The sequence below is a fragment of the Setaria italica genome, chromosome II (genome assembly GCF_000263155.2).
Source record: "Setaria italica strain Yugu1 chromosome II, Setaria_italica_v2.0, whole genome shotgun sequence".
NCBI classification, from domain to species: domain Eukaryota; kingdom Viridiplantae; phylum Streptophyta; class Magnoliopsida; order Poales; family Poaceae; genus Setaria; species Setaria italica.
Window position 1 is genome coordinate 2,675,305 of NC_028451.1, and position 25,628 is coordinate 2,700,932.

Genomic DNA, 25,628 nt, shown 5'->3' on the forward strand with positions numbered 1-25,628 from the left:
AAAGAGATGGCTTCTCGTTCTACACCAATCGGTGGATGTGATCTTCCATCGGAGCGTCCCCATCAGAGTCATGTATAGTCAAAGCTGCAAGGCGACGAGACGGAGCCGGGGTCAATTCGCCACCGGAATCTTCTCGTCACCATCAGAGCCTCGCCGTTACCATCCACACGACGCAACAAGACAATGGCCCGCCGTGGCCATGCTCCACGTACCACCAGTATACGCGCACACACACGGCGACGGGCGACCAGTCCAACTCGAAGGCTCCATTATTTGCGAGAGCATTGAGCAGCCCAAGAAAGCAAAGGATAGGGTAGGGCAGGGTGGCAGTTGCGGAGAGTGAGAGAGCGGCGGCCATGGAGGGCGGCGTGCAGGAGCTCGACGGCTCCGCCTTCAGGGAGTGCTTCTCCCTCTCGTGGCGGAACCCCTACGTCCTCCGCCTCGCCTTCTCCGCCGGCATCGGAGGCCTCCTCTTCGGCTACGACACCGGTGCGTGATCGATCCCTCCCTCGCGTTCAGAAATTCCATGTCTTCTCGCCCAATTGTTCGAGCTCGTGGGCTTCCTGCTGTCACTGTAGCTAGTTTCACCTGGCAAGTTCAGCTCAAAGATGGCCGTTTTGTTCGTGTAATAATCGAGCGAGACCTTTTGAGCTGCTGCTGGTTATTTTTAGGGGCTCGGATGATTTTGCCCAATCATTAGTGGATAATAAACTGTTTAATTTATGAAAGAACTGTGTTCGTCGAGATCGTGGTCCGTGACGAGTGACGTGAGCTCTGTTTGCTCACTTGCTCATCCATCAGTTCACATTTGTGTGCAGGTGTTATTTCGGGTGCTCTGCTTTACATCCGTGACGACTTCCGATCAGTCGACAGGAATACATGGCTTCAGGTAAACTAAAAGAGCCAAGAAATCCTGATGCAAATTCACTGACTCTGATGAATCAATGCTGAAACCAATGGTGGCTGGCCGTGCCCGTGCAGGAACTGATCGTGAGCATGGCGGTGGCGGGCGCGATCATCGGCGCGGCGATCGGCGGCTGGGCGACGGACCGGTTCGGGCGGCGGACGTCAATCCTGGTGGCGGACTCCCTCTTCTTCGCCGGCGCGGTGGTGATGGCGTCCGCCACGGGCCCCGCGCAGCTCGTCGTGGGCCGCGTCCTCGTCGGCCTCGGCGTCGGCATGGCGTCCATGACCTCCCCGCTCTACATCTCCGAGGCGTCCCCCGCCAGGATCCGCGGCGCGCTCGTCAGCACCAACGGCCTCCTCATCACCGGCGGCCAGTTCCTCGCCTACCTCATCAACCTCGCCTTCACCAAGGCGCCGGGGACCTGGCGGTGGATGCTCGGCGTCGCCGCCGTCCCCGCCGTCGTTCAGTTCGGCCTCATGCTCTTCCTCCCCGAATCCCCCCGGTGGCTCTACAGAAAGGGGAGGGCGGAGGAAGCCGAGGCGATCCTGCGGCGGATCTACTCGGCGGAGGAGGCGGAGCGGGAGATCGAGGAGCTGAAGGAATCGGTGGCGGCGGAGGCGCGGGAGCGCGGGTCGTCGGAGAAGGCCAGCCTGGCGGCGCTGCTGCGGACGCCGGCGGTGCGGCGCGGGCTCGTCGCCGGCGTGGGGCTGCAGGTGTTCCAGCAGCTTGTGGGGATCAACACGGTGATGTACTACAGCCCGACGATCGTGCAGCTCGCCGGGTTCGCGTCCAACCAGACGGCGCTGGCGCTGTCGCTCGTCACCTCGGGGCTCAACGCGCTCGGCTCCGTCGTCAGCATCTACTTCATCGACCGTACGGGCCGGAGGAAGCTGCTCGTCATCAGCCTCGTCGGCGTCATCCTCTCGCTCGGCGTCCTCACCGCCGTGTTCCACGAGACGGCCTCCCACTCGCCGCCCGTCGGCGCCGCCGAGACCCGCCACTTCGACGCCTCGCTCACCTGCCCGGACTACACCCTGTCAGCGCCGACGACGTCCGGCGGTGGAAGCTTCTGGGACTGCACCCGGTGCCTGAAGGCCAAATCGACGGAGTGCGGCTTCTGCGCGTCGGGCGCCGGCGGGCTCCTCCCCGGCGCGTGCCTGGTGTCGAACAGCACGGCGCGCGACACTTGCGGCGGCGAGGGCCGGCGGTGGTACACGCGCGGGTGCCCGAGCCGGTTCGGGTGGCTGGCGCTGGTCGGGCTTGCACTGTACATCATCTTCTTCTCCCCCGGGATGGGCACCGTGCCGTGGATCGTCAACTCGGAGATCTACCCGCTGCGGCACCGGGGCGTGTGCGGCGGCGCGGCGGCGACGGCGAACTGGGTGTCCAACCTCGCCGTGGCGCAGTCGTTCCTGTCGCTGACCGAGGCCATCGGGACGTCGTGGACGTTCCTCATCTTCGGGGGCCTGTCGGTCGCCGCGCTGGCGTTCGTGCTCGTCTGCGTGCCGGAGACCAAGGGGCTCCCCATCGAGGAGGTGGAGAAGATGCTCGAGCGCCGGGAGCTCAGGCTCAGGTTCTGGGCGCCGCGCGACCGCGACGGCGATGCCCACGGCAAGGACAGTGGCAAAAGTGCCGGCGTCTGAGGCTGTTCAGAGCGATAGGCAGATTAATGGAAGTAGGTAGTATCATGTGGCGCGTGAAACTCTGCGAGCTTCTGAGTTAAAAATGTTCTTAGTGGTGGTTTGAGGTTGATCAAATTCTGGCTATTTCAAATTTCTCGTTCTACGTAATCTAGTTGTGTCACCTATTGTGAAGAATTCTCCACGATATTTTAACTGAGTTTCGCAGAATGGCCGTATGGAAATTTTTTCCCCTTTGGCCACGATTTTATTTGAACCTGCTGCTTTTTGTGGTTTTTATCACTTTCTTCGTCGAGGAGAATTTGATGTTTTCATGTATTTTGCAATGTTTCCAAGAGAAAATAAAGTACAATAAAAAGATAAGTAAAAGATAAGAATGAGGCAGGCTTTCTACAAGGCAATAGCCTTTCTAGCAACCAATTCGCAGGAACTCGGCCCACCGCGGCCAGCCTTCCCCCAATTCGGTGGCGCCAAATCGCTCGGGTGCGCTCGCAAATCCAATCCCCACGGTGGGGTCTGGACTTGAGATCCGCGGGTTTCAGTCCCGATGGGATCGGGAGCCGATCCGGAATTCCGTACGGGTCTCGGGTTTAGGGACCCGATACATGACGGATGCGGAGGCGGGTTTACACTCCCCTGCGGGTGGCTCACGGGATTTTGAAGTATACAATTCAGTTAAAAAATTAGCCCAGTTCAACAACAACCTTAGCAATATAACTTCGAGTCTACGTTCCAGACTTTCAGCACATCTCCCACTCTCCGCCGTACCCCCGCATCCCCAATCTTATCCCCATCGCCCCCTCGCCCAGTCCACCTCCGCCTCCGCCGCTTGGTGCCGGCCGCGTGCGCCCTCACCCCTCGCCGACCACCTGCACCTCGCCTTATCTTGCTCGGGTTTTGAGGGGCCGTCAGGTTTCGGACACCCGCAGGTTTCGAGGATGGGTGTACATTGTCACCCGAAACGAGGTTTGCGGTGGGTTTTATTCTCGGGTTTCGGGGCGGGCACATGTAACCTCCACCCGACCCCGACGCGCGAGTCATTCTCGCGCGAACCGAACGGCGGCTCCTCTTCCCCCGGCAGCCTAGGGTTCTCCTCCTCCGATCAGTCGTTAGCGGGCACTCCGTGACAAGTCCTCACCTCCCCGTGCTCCTCGGATGGCGACCAGCGAGGAGCTCGCCCAGATCGACATCTCCAAGGAGGTTCGTGCGCCCCCACCCTCCCCGCTGCAGAGCGCACGCGAGGTGTTCGACGTTTTGTCTGACCGGCCCCGTCCTGCAGGAGAAGGACAAGCTGGTGGCGGAGGTGATGCGGTACATGCTCTTCAAGACGCACCAGACCTCCGGATGCCCCATCAAGCGGGAGGAGCTCACGGGGATCGTCACCAAGAACTACCGCCAGCGTGCCCTGCCCGCGCTCGTCATCAACGAGGCCCGGGACAGGCTCGCCGCCACCTTTGGGTACGAAGTGAGGGAACTCCAGAGGACCCGCGCCCCGTCCACGCGCTCTGGCCGGCCGTCACAGCCGCAGCGTAAGGCATCCTCTTTGTTTCTTTCTTAATCCTTTCCTCTCAATTCTTTGCCATTTCCTCTGCGTCTGTCACCATAACAGCTGCCCGGCAGGCAATGGCTAATGAATTTTGTGGGAAATGTGTTTAGCGAATGCGGAGGCGAAGAGCTATGTTCTGGTCAGCCAGCTAGACCATGAGGTGTATAGCAAGTACGTTGAGGATAAGGAGGCTGCCCCTCTATCTGGCTTTGCTTTCACTATCATTAGCCTTATTCATCTTGCTGGTGGCAAAATCCCCGAAGGTAAGGTAAGGGGGTCAAAATTATTTGCTTTGGTTAGGAAGACTTAATGGTCTGATGTTCCTGAGCTCTGTCAATCACTTTCCAGAGGACCTCTGGCATCAGTTGAAGCGGCTGGGTTTGAAGAACGATAATGATGAGAAGCACCCTGCTCTTGGTAACAATAAGCAGGCGCTTGAACTCCTTGTGCAGCAAAGGTTGGTTTGGTGTGTGCTGTGGAATCTGTAATTCATTGCAAACTTTTTTGGTTCATCTTTGTTGCTTAATGCAGGTACTTGCTGAAGGAGAAACTTGCTGGACCAGAAGGTCATGTTGTGATGTATGAGCTTGCTGAGAGGGCATTGGATGAATCCATCAGTGGGAAGCTTAAAGACTACATTGCACAGGTATGTATGCATCCGCCTTTGCCAATAATGTTACAAATTTTGATCTATCAAAGGCACTGTTTTTTAGAGCAGGCAATATAAAGGTGGTACAAATGTCATGAAAACAGTAGCCTCCGGAAACCATCATCATACTTGTACACGATCCAGTTACTGCATTCTTCTTCCATAAACATGTGTTGTTTGCAGAGTTCTTTCTTCAACCATCTCCAGGGTTATGTATAGTGTCACGACTCATACAGTCATACCTGTGATTGCCATGTCTTTTAAATTTCCTTTTATTACCGTTACAGAAATATTAGTTGCATCAGTTTAGCTGAAGAATATGTATGTGAATGAAAAGTTGCTTGTGTTCCGCTGCCACTGCTACACTATATGAAAAGGTGAATAGACCGGTTCGGCAGGCTAGTAGCATTTTCTGAATTTTACTTCTGATAATGAACTGCACAGAAACAATCAGCAGCAGCCAGCAGGGGAATATTCCATTCCTGAATCCAACATTCCATCCTAAAATCAAGTCTTGTCAAGATCATGTTAGGAAATTGTGTGAGATGTTTTGAGTCTTTCGTTTCAAAAGGATGTTTTGAATCTGCTAAAAACTAAGCTCAATTTCCTCCCTTTTCATGATGGAGTAGATTGTGGGCACAAGCACTGTCGCAGAAGAAAATTCAAGTTGATATGATGACATGGTGATCAGTAGGTATTTCGATTGCTTCACCTTTACTTGTTTCTTGATCGAAATGATATGCCTTGTCAATTCCTTTTAGGAACAATAGCTAGTAACATGTTTTCTCATCATTTCTCGGCCTTGCAGGGTATCTGCCCTGTTCGTTGTGGGCGAGGACGAGCTGACTCTATTCAGGATGGGAAGCTATATCATCTTGCAGGGTCGCTAAGTCCTGTCGAAACAGGGCGTATTTTGTACAGGAGAGCAGATGTGTGCCTCTCAGATTAGGCGGTAGTGTCTTTAACTGAACAATGTTAGTGCCATGCTGTAACCAGCTTACCATGCTTGGATTACCTTTTGTTGGGTAGTATATGTATGTCAGTCTGTGTCGTTGAACGAAGCTGCTTAGCTTAACCAGACCGTACTGTTACTAATTCTGTTCACTGCCGTACTGTCACAAGCAAAGCCATATGTTGTGTCGTGGCACTGGATGCTGCGAGGTTTCTTTGATCCTAACTAAGCAATCCACACTGATCAAACCAATGGCAGCGTGAGGTGCATCTGATGTCTTACCAATATGTGGTTCATTCGAAATGTCTGCAACGTCGGATATTTCTTGGTCCCTTGGCCCTTTGATCAAGACTTGAGACACCGCTATTAGTTGATCAACCATATCACCGGTGTTGGACGTTCATCAGATGAGAAACCCTTTGGCAATTCCATCAACTTGTCGGAACACTTGAATTGATCCCTGATGCAAACAAGACGTGCACCCAGGTTTTGTTGTTGCTACAGAGAAAAGAAAGACGAGGCCTTTTACGGCCGCTGCATAGCATTTTTATCAGCTGAAACGATGATCTTGTCCTTAGATTGATCAGTCACAGTACAACACGGTAAAGCCATTTGGGAAGAACAGTAGGGAGCTCAGCACATATATAAAATTGTTGGGCGGCCATCACTGATGGTGTCCGTTGATAACCGCGACCACCGGAGCCTCCTCCATGCCCGCGCTGATGGTTTGTGCCTGCTCGCTGTTTGTAATAAGAGGAAAGCTTTCCTTGCGCCAGGGAGATGTGCTTCCAGCTTCTTCTGAAACCCGATCACTGGGTTGGGCGGGATTGAGGAGGAACAGGCTATTGGAATGAAGTGGATTGGGTGTAGATTGGATCTTGAAGACTAGTTTTGATTACTATAAAAGTAAACAAAAAGAACGGAAGCTATCTAGGTTGAAACGCTACACATCTCCCGTTTGATGACACACATCCAGACTATTCTAGATACTTGTAACACACCCAACCCTTCCAGCATATATAGTATCTTCTTAGACCCCTTAGCGTCATCTTCATCAAATAGACATGGAGAATGCACAAATTTGGCTAGGATATTTTCATTTCTGAGATCAATAAGGATATATACAACTCGTTGAGACTTTACTACCTGTCCTTAAATTTAATGGACAAACTAGCTATATGTTCGTCCTTATCCTTTATTATTTTGAAATCATCGCTTCATCAACTTTCTTTCTGTCAGGCGTCCCCTTTCCAAGAGCTTTAATGTCCCCTGCAGGACAATCGCTCAGATTCAGCTCCATCACTCTCTAGTAACAATTGCTCAAAATTGGCAACATCACCTTTCAAGGAACAAACTATTCGAATTTAGCTCCATCTTGAAAATCATTCCCAAGCAATGGCCCAAATTTACCTATCTGTTCATCTATCCTCTTTTTAAAACTCTAAATCCTACACACATCATCACTCAAATTTAGCTCCATCCTCCCTGAACAATCTCTTGAATTTGGTTCCATTCCCCCAGAAAATAAGCACTCAAATTAAAATATGCTACCCATGAGAGCAAGTTTGCAATATGATATCATTTATTCTCAGCATTGCGCTTCGGTATTTAGTTCATTTTTGAATTAATCAAATGCCTACAACATACATTATTGAAATTGTTTTAAGAGATGTAATAATATAATAAATATATGCACCACATATTGTTTAAATTTTTTTCGAAAACATTCATAGCCCATTAAACGAGATTTGCGTCTTTGCTCGTCGTGGAATTATCACTCACCATCAGCGGGATCGCCTCCTCTGCAAGGTCGTGGAGACCGAAACAGACACAACACACAATAAACTAGATCTGGCTGAAGAGTTCACTCACCAGAATAAGCATACGAACCCCAATCTTTTCTTGATAGTTGACTGGCTAGCTCAATAGTGTTGCTTTGTGGTGTTGTCTTCTCATGGAGCATCACTTCAACAATTGTCTTCATGCATGTCACACAATGTTGCTCTAGGTGATGGACGCTTAAGCTACTCGTAGCTGTTACTAAATTTTACAACCAAACAACACTTGAGAATGTCAGCCACAACCTGCTGTCAGGTGAGATCCCAACACAGCTAGGGAACCTGGGGATGCTGATGTTCCTGTACCTGAAGTTCTGAACAACATGCTTTAAGCAGAAATCCCCTCATCACTCGGCAACCTTTCGAGCATGTTTGAATGCAACCTGTCTTAAACAATCTTGTTGGGCCGATCCCAGCGCAGCTAGCAGACTTAATTTTGATCACTGGTTTCTATATCAAAATATTTATGAAACATAGAAAAACCATAACAGTATTAACCTTCCCAATAGTCCTGGGAGAAAAACCCCAATACGAACGACTCAAAACATTTTCGATGCTCAAACTCAACATTAAAAAATTAGGGTAGGTGTACAAATCGTAAGCTTAACAAAATGTAAGAATTAGGTTTTAAATTTTGTAGCTAGGTATTTTGCCAGCTGGACATGGCCGACAAAAAACTTGATTTCTTTTGGGCCTAACATGCGTCCCAGCGTGCCCATTAAGTCCATTAGGCATGCAAAATCTAGCTCAAATGTAACCAGACCAAACGTCATTTTTCAATGTAAAAATAAATTATTTATTATTCCCAGCCTTCCGGATTTTATTTCGAGCCACCAAAATCAGCACTAAGCCTGACCTGGCCGGTTAATGTCAGGCCAGGCTTAGGCCAATCCTATTTTGCTCAGATCTATTCCAAAAAAAATACGTCAAACCTTAGTCAAAACTTGAACCCACTCTATTAATTGTGTAATACGGGCCGGGGCCATTGGAGTTTTCTGCAACACGCGTCAAAATCAGCACTAACCTAGTCAATACTTGAATTCACCCTATTAGTTGTGTAGTACAGGGCCATTGTAGTTTTCTGCAGCATGCATCAAAATAGTTGCTACGAGTTTTTGAAATTTACTCATGAATGTATTTAGAGCATACCCGCCGGTGATAGTAGTTGTGCCATCGTCGGCATCGACATAAAGGGTCCACTGGTTTCTTATATTGAACTATTCATAAAAGCGTAGAAAAATCATAGTACAACAAAAATTTCTAGTACAAACCTATTGAAAATCAACATTTTCAATGTTCAAACTCAACATTTGAAAATCAGAGAGACCTGTTGTAATGAAAAATCATTAGCTTAAAAAAAGGTAAAGAAATGATGGATACCAAATTTTGGGTAATTAGTAGTCCCCAAGTATGCTATCTGATCCATTGTTAATTAAAACAATCAAAATGTAACCCCTAACCCCCTCTATTAGTCAAAACTAGCATCGACCCATAATTAAGTGGTCAGTTCCTTAAGTAAGACTCATAATTGGTCCCAGGAGAGCTACACAAAACCTTGATGAGTTAACAAACAGCATCAGCACACCAATAAGATAGCTTCTCCCCAATTGTTAAACTCCCAGTACCCAGCAGGCAGCCACTAGTTCCCCGAAACGTGTCCCAGCGCAGCCAACCGGAACTGGACAAGTGGCGTGAAGGCACCAGGGAACTGCACACGTCCACTTGACGCATTAGATTACCCAGCTACACAATTACAGCGATTAGACTAATCGAGTGTTTAGCCTGGCACCGGATCTGCTCGCTGATTAAACAACATTATTACTCATAATGCTACTCATGGGTGCACGGGCCAGCTCCCTCTAGGATCTAAAATTAGGCGCAGGCTTTCACGTCCACTTTTACACCAACAAGCCATTGTTTACTCCTCCCTTCTCCTGGCCTGGCCTCTCCTCCTCCGGCAAGGCCACCGCGGCCCCAGCCACGCGTCGGCGTGGCGGGGATCTCGGCCGTCGGCCGGTGCTCGGGCGACAGCGCTGCGCCGTGGATTTGCATCAGGGGGCAAGACATGGCGCGGCGAGGAAATGATTAAACAATACCAGCGGAGGGAGGGTTAGGGCTAGTCATTAACTAGGTGCTGTTAGGGGTGACTAGTTTATGCCCTAATGGCACTGGCCCCAATGCTATGCAACCACTGCACACCACCTTGTAGTCATGGGTAACTGGGGGTTACCATGCCTATCTTTTCATGAGGGCTGGCGATCTTTACCATGACTATCTTGTACGGACAAATGTCGCTTGGCAATTTTATTCCCTTTACCCTCTCATGAAAGGTTTCCATCCATGATCTATCCTTTCATCCTTTGGAGGGGTAGCAGGGCCTCTCCTTTTTTTTTTTCCCCCTGCACTGAACTGCGTATAGACTTGATTGATTCGGCGCTATCATGCCTGCCTCATCTTTTGAAGCATTTTGGTTAAACTATGTGAAGATCCCTCGTGATATGACTTACTATCATGCTTTGTCGTGTGTAGGCTTTGGTTGCATGCGCTAGGTTTTTCTTAATTCAAAAATACTAAGCTCTTTGTCCCCTAGGCAGATAGTTTGTCATATGTTGAGTGAATATTAATTAGAAAAAAAATTATTTAGAGCGTAGCTGGCTATCAGTACCCTGACTTAGCATATGTATTGAACTGCAAAATGGCAATCTAACTTTGTTAGGTTCCTACATTACCGAGACATATTGTTACTAACTTCAGATTGCCTAAAAATAACGTCAGTCACAGTCAGTACTGGTGAACGTTTCACCCAGCATTGGGGCTTGTTTTTTTTTTTGTTACCTTATTTTTTTTTTGCCTATTCAGCTATATCTTGCATACCAGCAATTTTAGGGGGCGTTTGGATGTCAGGGGCTAAACTTTAGCCCTGTCACATCACACGTTCAGATGCTAATTAGGAGGACTAAATATGAGCTAATTAAAAAACCAATAGCAGAACCCATAGGCTAAATCGCGAGACGAATCTATTAAGCCTAATTAATCCATCATTAGCGAATGGTTACTGTAGCACCACATTGTCAAATCATGGACTAATTAGGCTTAATAGATTCGTCTCGCGATTTAGCCTAGGGGTTGTGCAATTAGTTTTGTAATTAGACTATGTTTAATACTCCTAATTAGTGTCCAAACATCCGATGTGACAGGGGCTAAAATTTAGCCCCTCCCTGCCAAACACCCCCTTAGACGCTTTCTAGATTGAGACCTACACCCACTAGGACTTGCTATCTAGGTCTAGCTAGTATTCCCCTTATCTTTTGTAATTGATAAGGTGCTTGGAGATTTGTGACATGGCCCTCTTTACAAGAAAAGTGGCACTCCTACCTTGCATGCACATTCATGTGTGATCATAAACAAATGAAAAGAGAACCTAACCACACCTGAAACAATATCTTACACAGGTAGCTAGGGTTTGATGATAGCTCTTACAAGTGTCAAGTTATAACTAAGACCGTTAAGATGCTGCAAACCTGAAGGTTTGTTTCCTATGGCAGTGTAGGTTCAGATCCAGACACAGTCCGCTAGACCTACTCTTATTAAGGGTCTATGTGGTTGGTTAACTAGTTAAGTTACTTGAATTAGTGCTAATGATCTGAGGGCGATGCAATAATTCAAAGATAATACTATACAGGAGTTCAACGGCTCAATTTCTTTCATTCTCAACGGTTGGTTGAGTTGAGATGAGCCAATTGAACTACAACTCTCATAGAGTTCCATTCAATAGATCATCCTCTTCCGGCCACAAAAAGATATCTATAATTTAATTTGGATGTCGACATATAGTCTATGAAACACAATTTTTGAACTCAGTAACTTGAAATATAACACACTCATAAAATCGAACATATTATGATGTTATGAAAGCAGAGACACTTTTTGAGAGAAAACTACATGTACTTTTTCAGGTTTCGAACATATATATCTAACAAAATACTGTAGTTGAAGTTTCATTGTCTACATATATGTAAAAAATGACTGCCCTATATGATAAAATGGAGTGTATCTTTTTTATTACAGGGAAAATGGAGTATACTTTCTACTATTTCCTCGGAATTGCAAATGATAGTGTTGTTCCTAAGAATTAATAGTAACTTCTGCTCTTTGCAAGGTTCACTCTTTGCTGTATATCTGTACCAAAGATTAACTGCTACAGTGCTACTGCTTTGCAGCAGAAACAGGAGAAAAAGGATACTACACTTTTCATCAGATTCACTGTTTTTTTTTGAATAGTAAAAACTTTAGCCGTATGTACGAGTAAACCTCATTGTTGACTCCTTTTTACAGTTTCACACCCTCCGGCCTCCTCTGACCAAATTCTTACATATGCAAGTGACATTATAATACTGGCACACACCACCTTTTCCTGTTCAGTGATGTCAAATTGGGGCAGGCTGTCTCACTCTCACCTCACTCGCTGCAGTGCAGTACTGCTAGCTAGCTAGTGGAAGGGGGAAAAAATGGTGTGGGAGCCCACGCACAAGCCACCATGGCCAAAGGGCTCAAGCTCCATAACTGTCTGGCCCCGGTAGCCACCCTGTGGTGTGTACTCCGTACACAACTACAGAGAGGGGAGAGAGGCGGCCATGCATGATGGAAGGAGGGGACAGATGCATTCAAGCAGCCTCACTTCTCTGTTGCTCCACAGGAGAAATAGAGCTCTACAACGGCATCTTTGCTTGCAGGATGAAAAAACATGTGCCTTCTGACCTGGCAAAAATGGTACACTGATGATATTGTTTGTAGGGTAGGGTACCCTTGCTCATCAGTTACATGATGAAATGTTCAGAAAAAAAAAAGAAGTGTATTAGGTAGATCATGGCTGAGCCTTTATGTACGAAGGTTGTATTTGAAGTCGTTTGCGTTGTAGATATCATCAGTGTTTACAGTTACACATTCTTCAGATTCGATATCCAATGAAATAGACTATGTGGCGAGCTGTACTATCTAAAAAAATAGTTGAAAGAAGAAAAAGGCAACTGTACTAGATTATTCCCCACTCCAATGTCCAATTCTCTTTGGATTAAACTATTAGCTCTCTCAAATTCTTTCAGGTCCAACAATACTTAAATTCTTTCAGGACCAATAACACTTAAAATCACCATGGTCCCCAGAAACCAGAAGATACTTCTTCCAGCATAATAGACCTTGAACACTTCCAAGACGATCCTCTTCCCTGTCCCAAATAGACAGATCCTAATACTATTTCATATTAGTGCCCTAGCAAAAAAAAAACAACTATTTCTTCGATTCCATGGTCCCGTAGACATGATGCGTACAAAATATTGGAGGTAATACTGGATAATATCATATATTCTCATATTGACCTGATCTGTTCCACATTTTTTAAATCAAACCAATTGACTTCCAAATACATATGCTCATACCTGAGGGTCGTACATATCTGATAGATTTGGTATAAGAAAAATAAGAAAGACAAGCAATTTAAAATGACCACAAGATGCGCTGCTCCTATTTCTCACTTTATCCTTCTTCCTCCTGAACCGTCCATTTGTTAGCAAGCAAGGAATCAAACAATGGCAGGAAAACAATGGCAAGGTGGCATCTGTCTAGCTAGCTGTGTGAGCAACAACCAAGTGCAATATACAAAACAATTAATACCGATCAATTTGATTCCAAAGAATGTTGTATATATGATCAAAGAAAGTGACTTGTCACAAACATGAGCAGTCATCAAGAACATTATTACAATGACACCTTTTTGCATATTGCACCATGTGTACTCAAGATTGTAGATAAGCTAAGGTAGGTGTGTAGTACACACATGAAATGAGCAAAGCGTAGCACGAGGGTGGCAAGAAGCTTGTAACATGGCTATGGAAAAAAGCCGAGGTTAAAATTTCTCCCACAAGCTCAACCTTTGTTAGGACAATAATTGGGGCCTGTTGCAAGCAATGACTTGATGCTGACCCAGAGAGAAATGTGAGTGGGGAAAAGGCAGGCCATGTGCAATGACAACCACAAAAGGACATCCAGATCAAAATAGTGTGGCACCTTTTTTTCTTCTTCTTCGTCTAACTCGATCAGGAGATGAGACTTGAGATCATGCACAAGCTAAGAACACGACATGAGCTAATGGCCCGAACTCTGAACTGAACAATCTTATCTGCGTGTCAAATAAAGCGACGTGGCGAGGGAGAAAAAGGCGGTGTTTACGGCCTTGTACTTTGTGTTTCCTCCGAGCATGCTTCTCTGTGCATTATCACTATCGCAGGCTCACTTTCGGTTATTGACAGTACATGCCTACTGTGTGTTTACTTGCACTGTGAGTTTCTCAAGATTTTATCTTAACACTGCAAAAATCGTTTAAAAATGTTACTTTTGAGGAATTACCTTTATTTTGCTATTTGAATCAATGGCTGTATATGAAAAGCTAGCTAGCTAGCTTATATAGTATGCCAATACAAGCTCATTAAAAGAAGGAAGGAAGGAACACAAGAAAATGGTAGGAACTGTACTCCCATCAGGTTTTCGTGCATAACCATATCATCACAGTACAGCTTGGAAAAAGGTTGCGACTTGTTTCATGGAAAAGCCCCCTTCTTTTACTGATAATCTGAACGAAAAAAAAGAAGATGAGCAAAAGGCCGTGCCAAATGATGCATGAAGCAAGCAAGCATGCACGCATGAACACTGTGCTTTTTTCCTTGGGGCGATCAGAGAGATTCAGGGGAGTAGGCCATGCCAATAATTCGACGCCGCTGAGAAATGTCCAAGCTGTGTTTTTTCCAACAAAAAAAGTTGTACTTGTACTATTGTTAGTTTAGCGGCAGTGTGTACTGAAATGGTTTATTTTGAGCTTACAAAGTTTGCAAGCTAGCTTTTTAGAACCTAAATCAATTCATTCAGCTAGTACCTAGCAGCTGCATGCATGAACATTATCCTACTAGCTACCTCTTCTTTTATTTTCACTCCAGCTTTATCTTTGCATTGATCAAAAGGTTTTCTTCCTACGCTGTAGCTTTATCTTTATATTTTTAAAAAAAAAAGAGGGGAAGGAGAAAAGCAGAGTAGCTTTACCGATCCATCGATCGTCCATCATATGATCCCGCGATTTTGTTATTCCGTAGTCTTACGTGCTAGGGAGCTAAGTTAAGTAGCTACGTTTAGAATATCTCATACTCCCTCCTCCATTTCTCCCTCCGTTTCAAATTATAAGTCATTCCAACTTTTTTGGAGAGTCAAAGTATCTCAAGTTTGATCAAATTTATACAATGAAGTACTAACATTCATGATACCAAATAAATACCATTAGTTTCTTTATTAAATATATTTTTCATAGTATATTTATTTAGTGCTATAGACCTTTGTGATCCTCTATATAATTTTGATCAAATATAAAATAATGTGACCTCTCTAAGAAAGTTGGAATGATTTATAATTTGGAACGGATGGAGTGCTAAACACTACGCTCCAGAACACTGTAGAACAGTGAAGCACATGCAAGTGACTGACGAGGAAACTGCGCGCGATCGGTCGAGTGGCCATTCCATTTCTCAAAGACCCCGGCTGGCCATGGGACAGCTGCGCGAGCTGCCTTAGATGGATCCCGGGCAGCTGATGAACTGACGCCATGGCCATTGAAGGAGGAGAAGCAGACAGAAGCTAAGGCCATGGTGGCCAATGACGCCGGCATTCGAACTGGCATTATTGGGCGAGATGTTGTTTGGTGTTTCATCAATCATCAGAGAAGAAGAAGGGGGGGCACTGCTGGGGGCATTGTGCGTTTGGAGCATTGCCGCCCGTTACCGAACCGCGAAAGGTGCCCATAAATGGTGGCGCTCCTGGAGGGTGGTGTGTGTGGACCGGGAAGGAAGAAGCAAGAACCCTACCAACCGGCAGTAAAAACAGGGGCTGGCTGCCGATCGTTTGATCGAGTAAGTTTGGTATGCCCACAGGCACAGCCTGCAGCAGGATGCCTGTGCCAGATAGATCCAAGCTTCCGATCCGGTATAAATTAGGTATGTCGTCTTGCTTTTCCGTGGCCCATTTGCTAGAGTAATGCCCGGTGTTTTTTCGAGTTTAAATATGCATGGCATTTGAATGTGGTGGGGGGAAAAAGAAGGGCGAGCACTTTCAGCAGTAGATGCATGCATAAATGACGTGATGAATCATAAAATCGATCGCACTTTTGTGATATGTTTACATGTCAAACCATATTAGGTCTATCCAAGTTTACGTAGACTAGTGTCAAGGATCAACACCAACCACATCAAAAGAGATGCGATGCAAAATACACTATCAATAATGGATCCAGTCTAATAATACTAAATTTTCACCGTGAATGTTAGGGGGTGTTTGATTTTTAGTTCAGACTAAAATTTGCCACATCAAATATTCGGACGTTAATTAGGAGGACTAGATATGACCTAATTATAAAACTAATTATATAGATGGAGGCTAATTCACGAGATGAATCTATTAAACCTAATTAATCTATCATTAGCACATGTTTACTGTAGCACCATATTGTCAAATCATGGACTAGTTAGACTTAATAGATTCGTCTCGCAAATTAGTCTCCGTCTGTGCAATTGGTTTTATAATTAGTCTATGTTTAATGCTCCTAATTAGCATCCAAACATTCGATGTGATAGGAATTTTAGAAGGTTCAAAAGAACCAAACACCCCCTTAGTCAAACTAAGACGATTTGACTTACTCCCTTCGTCCCAAATTACGGTTCGTTTTAGCTTTTCTAGATATCTAGCTTTTGCTTTGATATATAGTATGTTTAGATATTAAAAAAATAAAATGAATAGTAATTTGAGATCGAAGGAGTACCTATATATTGGACGAGGGAGTAACAGAATAGAATAGAAGTGAGTAGAATACGCTGGGGTAAATCGAAGAAGCCGGCTCCAGTGCATAGATCAATGTGGGCAGGCAGAGGCACAAACCAGGGAGGCTTCCTACTACGGGTAGCCGCCAGATGCTCTCTTTACCATGGCAGAGGAGGATAATGTGCTTTTCACGGCACTGTAGGCACACATTCGGATCCCAGCGTGTTCCTCTCCCGTAGCATACCGGTAGCAGTACGCGACACACGAAGCTCGTACGCGTACACGGAGCCTGTACACGTACGATTACGCGCGCCGTGCACAGTGCCGGGCTTGGAGGATGTGTTTCCGGTACCACCCTGCACGCTGCACGGGCAGGACTTGGTTGGACGAATGAAGGAGCATGTAAAAATCGATCGCGATCTCGAGACTCGTAGTACTACGGCCGCGCACAGTGGCCAGCGTCAAGGGTCCGGCATGGAGCGACAGTAGCGGCAGGCGGCGGCAGTGCCAGTACCGCCGCCGCCGCCGCCGCCGCCGCCGCACTGTTCTGGGATTCTGGACAAGGCACGGCGGGCGCACGGAACAGAAACTCGTGCCGTGCCGATGCGACCGGGTGGGATGGGATGGGATTCCATGCCGACATCATATCGGCGTCGCCACGACACGATCCCTTTCCTCGGCGGCTGACAGTGACCAACGGCTCCCATCAATCGTCAGATCACGGCGGCGGCCGCGGCGGGCGAGTCCGGCGGCAACGCCTCCCCGCCGCGAGCCCGTGCCGCGAGGGCGGGGTGAGACGTCAGATGACGGGGCTCCGGCCGCGACCGTGCGGGGCGTGGGTGCACGCGAGGCGAGCCTGACCCTCTGGCCGAATCGGCAGGCCAAGGGAGGGAGGCGGCCGTAGCATAGCCTGCCGCCTCGCCTCGTGCCGCGCACCTCCCCTTTTCCCCTCTCATAAAATCTCGCTCCGCCTCGGCAGCTCGCCCCTTACAGGGCTGTTTGGCACACAGGGGCTAAAATTTAGCCCCTGTCACATCGGATGTTTGGACACCACTTAGGAGTATTAAACATTGGTTAATTAAAAAACTAATTGCACAACCCCTAGGCTAAATCGCGAGACGAATCTATTAAGCCTAATTAGTCCATAATTTGACAATGTGGTGCTACAATAATCATTCGCTAATGATGGATTAATTAGGCTTAATAGATTCGTCTCGCGATTTAGCCTAGGGGTTCCACTATTAGTTTTGCAATTAGCTCATATTTAATCATCCTAATTAGCATCCGAACATCCAACGTGACATGGCTAAAGTTTAGCCTCTGTCTCCCAAACACCCCCCGCCAGTCTCATCAACCCCCTCCCTCCACTCGCCCACTCGCGAGCGCCAGCAGTCCAGCACCCAGCAGCAGCGTCACAGTCCCCCTCCCTCCCGCGCCCCAAAAAACCTCGCCTCCCGAGTTCTCCCCCCGGCCCCGCCACCCGCCGCGCGGTGCCTCCGAACCACGCGCCGCCACCGATCGCCGCTCGCCCGCCAGCTGCCACCGTCGCCGCGCGCCAGATCTGACAAGACGACGCGCCGCGCAGCGCCCCCACTGCCGCGCGCCGATCGCTTGCCTACCCCACTCGCTCTCAAGCTCATTGCCACTCGCTAGCCGCCACCGCGGGAGCGAGCTCCGCTGCAATCCGCCCGCGCGGGCCGCGGAATTGCCACCCCACCACCGCGGGGGGTGAACGGGCGGGAGCGTAGCGTGCGCGAGCGAGGTGGGGCCAATGCGGGGCGCGCCGGCCGGGGCATGGTAGGGGCAGCCGCTGCGGGGGCTGCTGCAGCGCCGGGATGGAGGCCGTCGTTGCCGGCGGCGGGGAGGGGCGGGGCAGCAAGCGGGGCCGGGTGAAGGCTGCGGACCCCGGCACGGAGCCGGATGCCAAGCGCCGGGCGGCGGCGCCCCCGTTCTCGCGGTGGCGTGTCCCTGTGGGTGCTGCAGCAGCATCACCCGGCCTTGCGTATCTACAGCGTCTTGTGAGCCTCGAGCGGCAAGGACCGCCACAGCAAGGTCTACACGGCCCAAGGGCATCCGGGACCGCCGCGTCCGCCTCTCCGTCGCCACCGCCATCCAGTTCTACGACCTCCAGGACCGCCTGGGGTACGACCAGCCCAGCAAGGCCATCGAGTGGCTCATCAAGGCCGCCGCCGCCGCCATCGACAAGCTGCCCTCGCTCGACGCCGCCGCGGGGTTCCCCGCCCACCCGGCCTCCGCCGCGGCCAAGGACCAGCACCACCGCACCCCGCCGGATGCGGATGCGGACGCGCCGCCGGACGCCGACCACCACCAGCACCAGCAGCAGCAACTCACGAGATCGGGATGCAGCAGCACGTCCGAGACAAGCAAGGGCTCCGTCCTCTCGCTCTCCCGCTCCGAGAGCCGGGTCAAGGCAAGGGAGCGCGCCAGGGAGCGGAGCGCCGCCGCCAGGGACAAGGACAAGGACCCCGCCGCCGACGACGCCGCCACCACGGGGAGGCGCGCCGCGCCCACCACCTCCTCGGCGCAGGCGGCCTCCTTCACCGAACTGCTCACGGGGATGGCCGCGGCCACGGCGGCCGCCGGCTCCGCCCCCGCCGACCACAAGCAGCAGCAGTCGCCCCCCTGGCAGCCAATGGCTGCCCCCGCGATCGCCGACTACATCGGGTTCGCGCAGCCCCGGAAGGCCGCCGGACACGCGATTGCGCACTCCTTCGCCTCCCCGGCTCCCCATCTCGCCAACATTGCGCCGATCGCCATGGCCCCGGCGCAGCACTTCGGCTTGGCGAGCGGCGCCGTCACCGTCGCCTCTGGCGGCGGCGAGCCGCACGCGGAGATGACGCAGTTCTCGTTCTTGCAGGACCACTACATGCCCGTCCACGCCGCGCCGGCCTCGGGTCCCGCCGGCGACTACAACCTCAACTTCTCCATGTCCTCGGGTCTTGTGGGTGTCAACAGTAGGGGGACCCTTCAGTCCAATTCGCAGCCGCACATCTCCGGCCACCACCACCAGCACCACCAGCTCCAGAGGCTGTCTACTCCACTGGACGCTCCCAACATACCCTTCCTGTTCAGCCCGGCCGCCGCGGTGACCACGCCCGCCACGGCGGAGAGCCAGTTCGCCGCGTTCCAGCTCTGGAACGGGTTCCAGCACGCAGACATGAAGGAGAAGGGCAAGAACTGATTGACAGCTGCCCAATGCCGCGCAGTGCTTTCCGGATGGTAAGCCATGAACTCTCGAGCTTCGTTTGCTTTTTGGATGCTTGTGTTTGGGGGCCTTAATTTAAGGTTACGGTGCTTGCCATTTGCCAATTTGATATGATTATCTCCCCCTTTTGGTGCCTCTCGAGGTGGCCGTGTGTCCCCAAATCCCATAAAACCCTGACGTGGTTCTTGGCAATTGACGAGTGTCAAGGCTTTAGGGGGTGCATTCCGCTCAACTTTACAAATTAGAACAGGTGTCGATTCACGACTCACTGGATCTGGTTTGGTGTTCTGTTCCACCCATCAGCTATTTCATAGGAGACAGGCCAATCACATGGTTTCTGCTCGCCCGGCACTGGATTTTTAATGCCTTAATTTGTAGTAAGCCCAGGCTACGTTGCGGTAGTATTGCATGAAAAGGATCTGCTGTAGTGCTGCACTAGGATCAAATGCATGAACAGGAGACACTGTATAAACATAAATACCCACCTAGTATTGCTGTATTATCTAAACACATTTCCAAATGGACTTTTACTTGGTTCAAATACAGCTAGTGGCATAGTTGAGCATTTTTTGTCAGCACCTACTGTAAATTGTGACAAGAGGTGAATGTGCATGTATTCTTAGCCAAAACAAATTCTATGGTTGAAAATCTGTAACATTTGGAACTTAATCCTGATACTGTGCTTGGTGTTTTGTCTGTATCTCTGACAAAGCTGCGTATTTAAGAAATCTTAAAGTTGTTAAATTTGCTACCCCTGCAATTGCTTAACTCTATCCTGAAATGTCTTTGAAACAATATAAATACTCAGCAATCATTGCATATAGGCTAGAGTCATTTTGATAAGGACTACTGCAATTTTTGATAGAGGTGATGGCATAGTTGACCTGGCCCTTGTCCATGTTCTTCCTCTTCAGGAAGACTAGAACATCTGCGCAACATCTGATAAGTGTGTTTGGTTTTGGGCTGTACTTCTTAGAACAGAAAGATCGAGCATTTCAGTCAATTAAGCTGCTTCTTTTTGTTTAAAACTACCCATTTACCTTAAAATCTCGATGTATCTTAACTGTTGATACTGTCAACTATACCTGAGAGCTCAACTTCTGCATATTGTCATCCTATGCCTAGCATGTAGAATTCTATTATTGCCTTAGCCATTAATTGTAATATGGCTTCTTAAAGAAGATAAACATCAATGCAGTTCAAATAGCTATGTTACTTTTTGCATGTGGGAAAAAGGTATTTCAAATATAGAATTTTATATCTCCGGTATAACAAGGGGTATGCTATCTTTTGAGACCCTGCAGTACATTTGTCTCTTTTTTCTTAGCATCTGTAAAATGGCATAGCCATCTTCTGTCACATCTTGGACTTCACTTATTTACTAAACTTCAACAAAGAACAGAGTTAGAATCTTTTTGATCTGGTTGAAACTTGAAATACATATTGTGACCATGTTATCAGGCTATCTTTTTTTTTTCTCGAACTACGCAGGAGAGCTGCGTGTCATATCATTAAGGTAGAAAAGATAGTACAACGATCCCGGATATACCCAGGTCGAGGTTGAAACCCACACACGCACACAGTAAGAAGGCAAAGTTACAGACTCGCCACATCCTCGTAACAAGACATGCACACAGTAAGAAGGCAAAGTTACAGACTCGCCACATCCTCGTAACAAGACATGCACACAGTAAGAAGGCAAAGTTACAGACTCGCCACATCCTCGTAACAAGACATGACCCGGGGATCCTCGGGGCTTAAGCCGCCACAGTCAACGACCTTGCTAGGAGTTCCTGGAGCCACACACCAAAAACTACACTCATCCGCCACCGTCCGGAGGAGATTACTAACATTTGGCGACCTTCCCTCAAAGACACAATCATTTCTATGCTTCCAGACCTCCAATGTCACAAGTATGATAAGATAATTTAGACCTTTTCCTCATTTCGTTTGGCACACTTCTGATTGTGCTCCCCAACATCCCAGGAGGCGAGATGTTGCTGTGGGAGCTGCAGCAGCGATGTTCAGATGTTGGAGCAGCAATGCCCACACTTGTCTGGGAGTGAAAAGCACATAGATTAGGACAAACTCAATGAAACTCTGTAACATTGGGAATATAACCCTGAAACTGTTCTTGGTATCTTGTCTTTATTTCTCTAACAAATCTTTACCCCTGCAATTCCACTACTCTATCCTTGTCTTTGAAATAATATAAACACCCATCTGTCATTGTCATGTAGGCTAAAATCCTTTTCATAAGGACTTTTGCAAGGTTCAGACAGAGGTGATAGCATAGTTGACATGGTCCTTCCCTCATGCTGTTCTTCTTCAGAAGACTAGAAGATTTGGGCAGTATCTGATAGTGTGTTTGGTGTTTGTGCTGTACTTCTTAGAACAATAAAAATCAAGCATTTCAATCAATTAAGCTGCTTGCTTTTGTTTAATCTACCCATTTAACTGTGCGATTGCAAGGGTCAACCTCTAAATCTCCTTAATGCCATATACCTTAAACTATTGATGCTGTCAACAATACCTGAGAGCTCAACTTCTGCGTATTGTCATCCTAAGCCTAGCATGTAGAATGCAATTATTGCCTTACCCATTGCATTGTCACATCCACATGTTTTAAGCTAAGGTAGGATTTAAAGTTTGTCTCCTCCATCTCATTCCCTTTAATTGTAACATGGCTTCATACAGAAGATAAACATCAACACAGTTCAAATTGTTATGTTACCTTTTGCTCATGGGAAAGGGTATTTCAAATATATAATGTTATATTTACCGTAAAAAATGTATGCTATTATTTGAGAGTCTACAGTACATTCTCTTTTCCCCACCTTAGCATCTTTAAAATGGCAATCATCATCTTCTGTTACATCATGGATTTCGCTTATTTACTAAAAGCATTCAAACTTCACCTGAGAACAGAGCTAGAACCTTTCAATCTGGTTGAAACTTGAAAGGCATAACGTGCCCATGCCAAAATTACAGAGTAAGAAGCACATAGACTTAGTATTTGGTAAAGAATACAGTATATGGTACACCCAAGTGAAGTGTTTTGTTTCTCATCTGGTCATTTTTGGTACGTTTCTATTGAAGCTTCATCTAATAGTCTAAGGTTAGAAGTTGTTGGCTGAGTCACTAATAGTGGAACACAAGGTACACACGATTTATCTGAATTTCTGGTTTCTCAAACCAGCAGGAGAGTCTGAATTTCTGGTTGACTGTTGAAACAACTGGTGGAAGTAAGGATGTCAAGTTCTTTCTAATGGAAAATAATCAAGAGTAGTATATAACTGCACAAATAAGACATGCATTATAGGAAAACTATCCTTATACATTTATTGATGTCCTGAAAAATAAGATATTGTTGTCTTAGTCTTGTCTCAGGATATTTAACTATGACGTATTTGGTCAAGAAAATGTCATATATGCATGGATCAACAAATCATCATAGTTCATAACCCTGAGTTCTAATCAGTGCTTCGGATGCTAGGTACTAGGCAGGCTGTGGGGTGGTTCCATGGCGTTCCTAGCACCTAATCACCAATTAATCAGGCTAGGTGATGATAAGACACTAGGTTGGAGGGTGGCATCTTAAGCCAAAGCATCCAGCTTTTTGTAACATTGTTCAAATAAAACAAGGCATCTGTATCCCTTGAGGGATGAACTGTTCACCATGATCTTCTTGCACTATTGTTAAGACTTGATTACCATCAAGTAACTTCATGTTGAACTACAAGTGCTATTATTCAGTTATGAAACTTTAAAATTATGAATAAACAGTGATATTGTAATCCGAAGATCTTTCACAACATGTAATGCCTTTTTTTTCATGTTAACCATGACTTCTAGTTTTAATTAAATAGGTGCTCAATAGAATTATTGTTTTTAGCTAGCATGTGCTTATAGAACATAATAGTAGTTATAAAATGATTGTTTCAAAATGGCTCTAGTTTTGCTAAACTAGATAGCACCTCCATTATTTCTCAATGTAAGAAACAAGGACAATCTTCTGTCTGAGAAGAAAATAACAGATCATATACCAGCAAATGGAAAGTGCTGTTGCACACTATTGCTTCCTGTTGTACCTAACACTCTAACAGCTACCTGTAGGTAGTATTATAGTCGCATTAATACTTTTCTAAGCTCTCTTTTGGGGTGATTTATAAAAACTGAATAATTAATAATGCATTTCTTGAGTCTTATTATGTGTAGGGTTTGCATTGATAAAATTATAGTCAATAGTCATATAACATAATCAGTTTTCCTAATTTCTGATACGATAGAGGATGTCATTGTCAGGAATATATATTTTTTATATTTGATGGAAGAACTATGTTTTATAGTTGTTGTTTTCCATTATGTGCTGATTATTTACTACTCCTGTAAAGATATTTAATCGAGAAACTAAATAAAGGGTATTGCTATTAGCTATGCTACCACGAATAGGTTGTTCAATTAATCTTTATAATAGCAGAACCTTTGTATCTTATGCTTTTTAATGAAACTATATAGATCCTAAAGTATGCTATCCCCAAGGTATCGCTGAATTTAGTTGCCCCATCTTATTTCTGGAAAGCTCTCAAAGTGGAGACTTTATGATGCAAAGCTAAGCACTTTAAATAATTTAATATCCTACATATAGGCTTGTTTACCTCAAGTTTTAGCTTATCACTGAATACGGTTAAGTGGTCAACCTAGTGGAATGAACAAAAAGTGCTACGTGAAAATTAGTTCTGAAGTGGCTGAGCATAGTACCTGTTTTCAGTTAAAAAGCAAAGTCGTATAAATGAAGTGTCATAGCTCAGCATATTCTGTTTGTCAGCCTTCCAGACTAGTTTGAGTGGCAGATGAGGAAGAACACAACATAATGTATTGTTTGTTGATGATAATAATAATTGTATAGTCTTGGTCCGTTCATCATACAAAGAGAAACAATGCAGACTACACATGTTTTCCTATTTTATCTGACAGAAACCATAATTCTTGACACTTTACAGGATGTGAAGACATCAAATAATTGCAACCTGTCCCCACAAGCACCATCCATTGCTTGAAGCGGCTAGCGCTTTTGGGATGATTCCTGACATTCTTGGAAGCAGATCATCCTTCAGACATCTACCCTGGTCATCACTGGAGAACCTCGTCGTTGTTACTCTGACAACCATCCGCATTTTTTACCCGCCTGCTGTTGTATTCATTTTGTGGAGGTGAGATTTTTCGGAGAATGACTTGCTGGAGTGCCCTGTCAGAAAGCATTGTAATCCTTTCCATTCTAAACTCTCCCAATGGATGGATTCGGCTCTTGATTGGCACTTTCAAGTTCCAGGGATCAGTTATCTGGGCCATTTTTATGGTTCTCTGGTTGTGTGTTGTGCGAGAGAAGTGAGAGGATTCATGATTTGATCCATCAGATGAAGTCATCTGTGGTCAAAGTCTGTTCCCCTGTTGTGTGCTGAATACAATGCTCTAATGAGAGTCTGAGATGTAAATTTAATTTTCTTTTTTTTTTTTGCAGTGATTATTTCGTATTGCTCCCTGATTTATGAGAAGCTAGTATTGGATGTCTGTGTTTGGTCAATCTATGCTGGTTACATGCTGAAGGTGGCCCATGTGCTGAACTGACTGAATTCTGAATATTGTGATGTACAAGCAGGCCAGCACTGCAGAGTGCAGTCTGCCTTGCAATTCAGTTTGAGCAGCTTGTGAAACATAGATGCAAATTCTGAATTAGTTAGTTCTTTCTCGCCAGAATTTGATGAATGAAGTTTAGACATGTCCTTGACATGTCAGCCTCAAAGCTATTGAAGTCATGGAATTTTCAGTCGACAGTATTATGTTAGGTGTGGTTTGCTGTTGCTTGGAGTCAGATAAAGCAGGTGGTGCATTCCAACCTGCCATCAAAGCCGTGGCAGCACGGGTCACTGGATCAGCACACTTTTTATCAAGAACTGAAGAGCCTGCTGGAGTACCTAATTCTGTGTGCCTTTGATGACATGCTTGCAGGTTGCAGGACA

General features: G+C 46.8%; 3 protein-coding genes across 6 annotated transcripts; all 3 read left to right on the forward strand.

Moving 5' to 3' along the window:
* Nucleotides 1-204: 204 nt before the first annotated feature.
* LOC101758845 (probable inositol transporter 2) lies at nucleotides 205-2,803 on the forward strand. The gene is made up of 3 exons (XM_004955402.2): nucleotides 205-489; nucleotides 819-889; nucleotides 982-2,803. The coding sequence occupies exons 1-3, from the start codon at nucleotides 357-359 to the stop codon at nucleotides 2,548-2,550; spliced, it is 1,773 nt and encodes a 590-aa protein (XP_004955459.1). The 5' UTR covers nucleotides 205-356; the 3' UTR covers nucleotides 2,551-2,803.
* A 745-nt stretch (nucleotides 2,804-3,548) lies between these two features.
* LOC101759249 (melanoma-associated antigen 1) lies at nucleotides 3,549-5,919 on the forward strand. 4 transcript variants are annotated; one of them, XM_004955404.3, is made up of 7 exons: nucleotides 3,549-3,747; nucleotides 3,827-4,076; nucleotides 4,204-4,356; nucleotides 4,442-4,550; nucleotides 4,625-4,739; nucleotides 5,372-5,436; nucleotides 5,551-5,701. In XM_004955404.3, exons 1-6 carry the CDS (start codon nucleotides 3,703-3,705, stop codon nucleotides 5,411-5,413), a joined length of 714 nt encoding a protein of 237 aa, XP_004955461.1. In that variant the 5' UTR covers nucleotides 3,549-3,702; the 3' UTR covers nucleotides 5,414-5,436; nucleotides 5,551-5,701. The 4 variants fall into 4 exon arrangements, with proteins under 4 accessions (XP_004955461.1, XP_004955462.1, XP_004955460.1 ...); XM_004955405.4 differs by having other exon boundaries at nucleotides 5,372-5,432; nucleotides 5,551-5,691; XM_004955403.3 differs by lacking the exon at nucleotides 5,372-5,436 and having other exon boundaries at nucleotides 5,551-5,919.
* Nucleotides 5,920-18,302: 12,383 nt separating this feature from the next.
* LOC101753193 (transcription factor PCF6) lies at nucleotides 18,303-25,179 on the forward strand. Its single transcript, XM_022824033.1, is given in 3 exon segments — nucleotides 18,303-18,446; nucleotides 18,448-19,622; nucleotides 24,612-25,179. Coding segments are annotated over 2 exon segments (1,281 nt in total). The 3' UTR covers nucleotides 19,585-19,622; nucleotides 24,612-25,179.
* Nucleotides 25,180-25,628: the final 449 nt, after the last annotated feature.

Bases quoted from the DNA above. Each gene is read 5' to 3' on its own strand.
- LOC101758845 (XM_004955402.2), top strand. From the start codon at position 357: ATGGAGGGCGGCGTGCAGGAGCTCGACGGCTCCGCCTTCAGGGAGTGC. The intron at 490-818 runs GTGCGTGATCGA...ATTTGTGTGCAG, and splicing joins CCTCTTCGGCTACGACACCG to GTGTTATTTCGGGTGCTCTG. The intron at 890-981 runs GTAAACTAAAAG...GTGCCCGTGCAG, and splicing joins ACAGGAATACATGGCTTCAG to GAACTGATCGTGAGCATGGC.
- LOC101759249 (XM_004955403.3), top strand. From the start codon at position 3,703: ATGGCGACCAGCGAGGAGCTCGCCCAGATCGACATCTCCAAGGAG. The intron at 4,357-4,441 runs GTAAGGTAAGGG...ATCACTTTCCAG, and splicing joins TGGTGGCAAAATCCCCGAAG to AGGACCTCTGGCATCAGTTG. The intron at 4,740-5,550 runs GTATGTATGCAT...TCGGCCTTGCAG, and splicing joins TTAAAGACTACATTGCACAG to GGTATCTGCCCTGTTCGTTG.